Source organism: Chlorella variabilis, assembly GCF_000147415.1.
Source record: "Chlorella variabilis unplaced genomic scaffold CHLNCscaffold_8, whole genome shotgun sequence".
Classification (NCBI taxonomy): Eukaryota; Viridiplantae; Chlorophyta; class Trebouxiophyceae; order Chlorellales; family Chlorellaceae; genus Chlorella; species Chlorella variabilis.
Window position 1 is genome coordinate 1415188 of NW_005435080.1, and position 6173 is coordinate 1421360.

Consider the following 6173-nt stretch of genomic DNA (forward strand, 5'->3'; position numbering starts at 1 on the left):
CGGGCGGCACGGTGAGGGCTGGGGGAGGGGGCGCGCCCGCAGGTTGCGGGGCTGGGGCCAGCAGGCAGGGGGGTGGAGAGGAGAGGCGCAGGCTGACTGGGATGAGGGCCCCACGGTGTCAGCCAGTGTCAGCCAGCCGGGCTGCAAGATCGGTGCGGAGAAGGCGCCACGGCATGGCGCCGCCCCTGCTCTCCCAGCCACGCCCTGCGCTGCCCGCTGTGCCCACCCTGCCCTGCCCCGCCACCCCTGCCCTTCCCGCAGGTGGTGAGCGAGGACCTTGGGTTCAAGCTGGAGAAGGTGGATGCCACCATGCTGGGGCAGGCCAAGAAAGTGACCATCAGGTGAGGCGCCGCACGCCGCCACCGCCGCCGCCGCAGCCGCCGCCGAGGCCCTCGGGCAACCAGCCCGCCGTGCCAGGAAATGCCCCCACCTCCGCATCGGTTGCGCGCTCCCTGGGCCCCTCCTGCCCACACACCCGCGCGCGCGCGCACACACACACACACACACACACAACACACACACGCACCTGCACACACACACGCACATGCGCATGCCCTGGCCTCCCCGCGCAGCAAGGACGACACCGTGGTGCTCAACGGCGGCGGCTCCAAGGCGTCCATCGCCGAGCGGTGCGACATGATCCGGCAGGCCATGGAGAGCAGCACCAGCGACTACGACCGCGAGAAGCTGCAGGAGCGGCTGGCCAAGCTGAGCGGCGGCGTGGCGGTGCTCAAGGTGGGCCACCGGCATTGGCGGGGAGGCAGCGGGTGGGGAGGGACGGCGGGGCGACACCCGGCCATGCCAGCACCGCATGGCTGCCCGCAATGTGCCGTTGAGATGCGGCGGGCCTGGCCCGGCAGCAGCGATCATCTGGCTCCGGGTTGCCGCGCTGCAGCTGGCGCTCCGTCCAGTTTGTGTCGATGCCAGCGCCGCCGCGCCTGCCACAGCCGTCGCTCCACCTTTGTGTGTGCCCCCCCGCCCCCCCCGCCGTCCTGCCAGGTGGGTGGCGCCAGCGAGGTGGAGGTGAGCGAGAAGAAGGACCGCATCACCGACGCGCTCAACGCCACCAAGGCGGCGGTGGAGGAGGGCATCGTGCCGGGGGGCGGCACCGCGCTGGTCTACGCCTCGCGCACGCTGGAGGCGGTCAAGGACAAGTGCGAGAACTTTGACCAGAAGGTGCGGCGGCGGGGCGCCCGCGGTACAGGGTGCCTGCTGCGCCGCCGCCGGGCCCGCTGCGCTTGCCAGCCAGGGTTTGGCGCCGCCACGCCCGGCCCCGCATCTCTCTGCCCGGCGCCTCGCACGTGGCCGCTCCGCGTCACTGCTGCCGCCCACCCCCGGTGCCGCGTTGCCCCGCAGGTGGGCGTGGAGATCATCCAGCGCGCCATCCGCCGCCCCGCCAAGACCATTGCCAACAACGCGGGGCTGGAGGGCGACGTGATTGTGGGCAAGCTGCTGGAGCGGGAGGGGGACGAGAATGTGGGGTTCAACGCGGCGGCGGGGAGGTTTGAGGACATGGTGCGGGCGGGGGTGATCGACCCCATGAAGGTGGGTGTGGGGTGGGGGCATGTGGAGGCCTGGCCTGGCATGTAGGGGGGTGGCATGTGAGGGGGGTGTGGCCTGGGCCAGTCTCACGGCGGCAGCAGTAGGGTGCATCAAAATGGCCAGCCCTGCCCCTCCCTCGCACAGTCTCTGGCACCTCCTCATCCCCCCCTCGCATCGCTGCTCACCCTGCCTTGCACTCCGGACCCCTCCTCGCCCCCGACACACGCTGTCCATGCCCTGCCGCAGGTTGTGCGGACAGCGCTGCTGGACTCCGCCAGCGTGGCCAGCCTGCTGACCACCGCCGAGTGCATCATCACAGAGGCCCCCAAGAACGAGGCCCCCGCGGCGCCCGGCATGGGCGGCATGGGCGGCGGGATGGACTTCTGATGGACCGCGCCCCGGCAGCGCTGCGGGCCGGCTGGGCGCGCATTGCGCTGCATGCCTGCGCCGCGCAGCGTCAGCATCAGGAAACAACCCTAACCCTATCCATGATCCGGAGCTGCATTGGCCCCTCAGCAGCGCAATCAGTCGTGGCCTGGCCCCTCTCGGCATGCAGCGACAGCAGGGCATGCTCCGTTCACACAGCTGCACTTGCCAGCGTCGGCATTGCTGCTGGGAGGGCAGCAGGCACGGTCACGCCCTTGATTTGACTTTGCGCTCCGGCGCGTAACGCCACAGCAGGCGAAATTTAAATTTGATTCCACAGCGTTAAGCCATCGTCACCATCCATTTGTTGTAACTACTTGCATCGCATGACCCGAAAGAGTGCACGGCATGAGCAGAGGGTGAACAGTGGATTGAAGCGAGCAGCGGGGCAGGAACAGCAGCAGCAGAAAGAGTGAGCATAAGCAAGCAGGGGGCTCCCATTGAGCAGGGCAGGGAAGGACGGGAACAAAAAGGCAGCACAGGCACAGCCCGCGGGAGAGCATGCCGTGGCCTGCCACCACCCACCCTGTGCCGCCCCGCGCCGCCGCCGTCACCGCTGCGGCTGCTGGCGGATGACCAGCGTGAAGTCGACTTGGGGCAGGCTGGTGGCGTCGGCGGTGACGGCGACGTCCCAGCCCAGCTGCGCCAGCGCGCCCCTCACCAGCGCGCAGGGCAGCACCAGGAAGTCGGCTGCCAGGTCGGCCTTGGACAGCGGCGCCGGCAGCGGCTGCCCCACCTGCGCCGGCATCTGGTTCTGGGCCAGCCGCACCAGCCAGCGGAACTGCGTGTCGCGCAGCACAAAGGTGCCCCTGCAGGAGGGGGTGTGGAGGAATGAGAAGTGGCGCGCCACGCGTGAGCATCGGCGCAGAGCTCAGCGGCGCTGGGTGGCCGAGCAGCCCCACACGCGGCCCACGCCCTGCTACGCTGAAGGGCCGCCACCGATTCCGCTGACTCCACCACCCGCTCCGCCCGCCCCGCCTGCACCTGTGGTTGGTGCGCAGGTTGTCCACCGCCTTGCGGAACACCTCCCCCCAGAACTCCTTGCACACAAACTTCACCGCCTCCAGCTGGTCCAGCAGCGGCGGGCGGTCGCGCGCATACCGCTCCGCCAGCTGCCGCCCAGTGCGCTCGCCCACCGCATCCAGCGCCGCCTGCGGTGGGCGGGCAGGCGGGCGGGTGGATAGACCAGGCAGGGTGCAGTGGGGGCAGGGCCGTGATGGTGGCTGGGAGCCGGAGGTTGTTTGCAGGGTGGCAGATGCAGAGGGGAAGAGAATGGTCCGGGGGGCGGGCCCACTTCAAAAGGTGCCTCGTCACCTGCAGCGACGGGCCCTGCCCTTGCGTGCGGTAGTGGTGGACCAGCGCCAGGGCCAGATAGTCTATGCAGCTCTCCGCGCACTCCCGGTTCTTGCCCATTGGCACGACCCTAAGGCCTGCGAGGGGCAGTAGCAGTCAGGTTGCCCATCGCCGACTGCGAGCCGACTGCGACGGAGGCGAGCAGCGGCGGCGGCAGTGGCGGGAGAAGCGGATGAAGAAGGCCGCGGCGCCACCTCTACTTAGAACACTGACGTAGGGCTGTCTTGCAGAACGGGCTAGCCCCAGCACTTATGCCCCGGCCCTTCTTGCGGTGTCGCGGGAGGCTTCCAAATGGACTCGCTGATGATGATGCAGTGTGGAGGATCAAGGCCGCTAAGATGAGAGACGCCTGGCCGTCAGCGATCGGCAGACGGAAGTGTCTTCTCCCTTGGGATCAAGAATTTCTTCCTTCCTGGGCGCCGATCGTGATACTACTTGGGATAATATCATATCTGATGATCGACGAGAATACCAGGGCGGGCGGCGCCAGCATGGCGCCTGCTGCCATCTGGGCGGCAGCAGACGCATCTGCATAGAGGAGAAGGGAAAAGTCGCAGGGAAGATGAACGAATGAACAAGATAATTGAACGGTGCTTTTTTAGTCAGGCTGAAGACTTTTGGGGGCCTCGCTCGGATGTTACCCCGCCTGCGCCTCGAAGCGCGGTGGGCGTGCGGAGCGCATGGGTCACGGCCTCGCCTGATGTTTTTGGATCAGCCCTGGCGCTGCTTCCAGCTGGGGGATTTTTTATTTATTTATTTTTTGGTTCCAGAGCTTGAGCTAGCTGGTGTTGGCCATGAGCTGGGGCAGCGCCAGTGCCAGTGCCACAGCGAGTGCCTGATGGGGGGGACGTTACAGTAGACCTACTAGTAGAGTGTGAAGTGGCAAATGCTTGACAATGGCCGGTAGATTGCAGAAGGTGAAAAAAAACAGTACAAAGGAATGAAACAAAAAGAAGGAAGACGATAGAAAGAAAAGCATGAGACGGGCTGGAAGCGGCACTTGACAGCTACCAAGGATAGGAGCCGTTCCAGGGGCAGGTGAAGAAGTTGTTGTTTAGGTAGACTTGGGCGTAGTTGAACGTTAGCAAGGTTTGATTGAAGAAAGGATCCACTCGACCGTAGGCGATGGGGGAAGGCGCCGCGTCATTTCCGAAGCATTGCCGGCCGTTTAGCTGTTTCAAGCTGCTTCCAGTGCACGTTGGCCAGGGCGCGTAGCAGATAGCATTGTTGCAATCCCCGGGGTCCGTGCTGCAGCCACTCGGACCATTTGTGCAACAGTACCCGTTGGGGCAGCGTGAAGCTGTATTTGCGTTGCAAGACTGCAGGGGAGGACAAGATGCCATAAGTCAGCGGCCACCTGACACAATTAATACACAAAGAACGGGATACAACACTCCGCCACTCCCGCACACAAGTCCGCACCCACACTTACCGAACATCCTTTTTGCGTTCCTCGTTTGTAAACGTTCTTGGTGTCTCCTTGGAAACAAAACTGGGTTGTACAACCGGCATAGGAACATACCCCATTGGTGCAACTGCAGAACAAAGACGAGGGGTTTGAGTTTCCGGACACCCAACTGCACAGCTGGCATGCCAAGTGAATGCGCCACTTACACTGGTCCTCCTTCGCTTGATCCGAAGTCCATGCAGTCCGAAGCAATGCAACACTCTGAGCATTTCCTGGGATTAGCCGGGCAGCGCTTCCCTGCACGATTCCACAGCAGCTCAATACATGTCGCAATGAATAATGTCAGGCTGGTCATCAGGGTTTGCTCCGCTTTGCTCAGCAGACATGGTGGCCCCGCAAGGCAGGCTGTCCATCAAGACGGTGGCATACCAGCACGGGGCTTACCGACTACGGATGCGGTAACTGTGGTTGTCACATTGAACACCCTCGTGCAGATGTCGTCACCAATGCACATTCCGTTGCTCACTGTGCCGACCGTGCCGGTTGCGGCAATGCAGCATGAGGTGGCGATGGAGCTGTTGTAGCACGCCGAGCCGCAGGATGTCATGTTCGATCCTAACGCTGCACGTCGTCAGAGATGGAGATGCACGTGCTCAGGATAGGGCAATCCGAGCAAGCATGCATGCGCACGACCGGGGGCGGCGGCTTACATGAGCAGATGTTGACACAGCTTCCACCATCGCGGGAACAGAACTGGCCACCGCAGTTCAACCCCTGGCTGGTGTCCGTAGTACAACACTGGCTGGTTCTGTTGATGCAAATGCCCGGGCTGAAACCGCACAGGTCGAATCCTGCACAAACACTTGCAAGGTCGCTTTCATCGGTGAGATGCATACAGAGCGGTGAGAGGAGGAACAAATGAATCTCACCAGCGGGGCATCCACAGTAGTTGTTGGAACCGCAACTTTGTGCGGGATAGGTGGTTCCCGATACAATTGTGCTACCAGGGCAAGTAACGCCAGCTGTTGGATTTGTACAGCACTGGTACAATGTATCGATGCAGACCCCACCGCAAAATGTGAAGCCTGCACAGGAGAGAGGCCAAGGCTGAGACCAGGGCTGTGACAACCATTCAATCACCTCAACAACAGCAAGGAAAAATGCAACTCACCAGTAGGGCACTCGCATCTTGGTGAGGCGAGGGCCGTGTTGCACACTGCACCCGCGAGACTGCAGTTCGCATCCGTGCTGCAAGAAGCGTTGACAACAGGAGGAGCTGGTGGAGGTGGGGGAGGCGAGGGCGGTGGTGGAAGGGGAGGCGGTCGTGGAGGAGGCAAGGGCGGTGATGGAGGTGGAGAAGGCGGCCGTGGAGGAGGCGAGGGTGGTGGGGAGGGTGGTGGAGAGGGTGGTGGGGACGGTGGTGGAGAGGGAGGCGGGCAGGGTG

The 6173-nt window shown here is 63.9% G+C and overlaps 2 protein-coding genes across 2 annotated transcripts in view; one reads left to right on the forward strand and one right to left on the reverse strand.

Moving 5' to 3' along the window:
• The window catches only part of CHLNCDRAFT_51922 (hypothetical protein), a gene marked incomplete at both ends in the record, with an annotated part of 4634 nt that extends 2705 nt beyond the window's left edge, over positions 1-1929 (forward strand). The window contains 5 exons of the mRNA XM_005848290.1: positions 270-341; positions 573-735; positions 1000-1176; positions 1357-1545; positions 1789-1929. Of these exons, the coding sequence (XP_005848352.1) occupies positions 270-341; positions 573-735; positions 1000-1176; positions 1357-1545; positions 1789-1929 (742 nt within the window). The remainder of the gene's footprint in view (positions 1-269; positions 342-572; positions 736-999; positions 1177-1356; positions 1546-1788) is intronic.
• A 589-nt stretch (positions 1930-2518) lies between these two features.
• CHLNCDRAFT_22413 (hypothetical protein) lies at positions 2519-3381 on the reverse strand (the record flags this gene model as incomplete). Its single annotated transcript, XM_005848479.1, has 3 exons — positions 2519-2777; positions 2953-3119; positions 3283-3381. 3 exons carry the CDS (start codon positions 3379-3381, stop codon positions 2519-2521), a joined length of 525 nt encoding a protein of 174 aa, XP_005848541.1.
• Positions 3382-6173: the final 2792 nt, after the last annotated feature.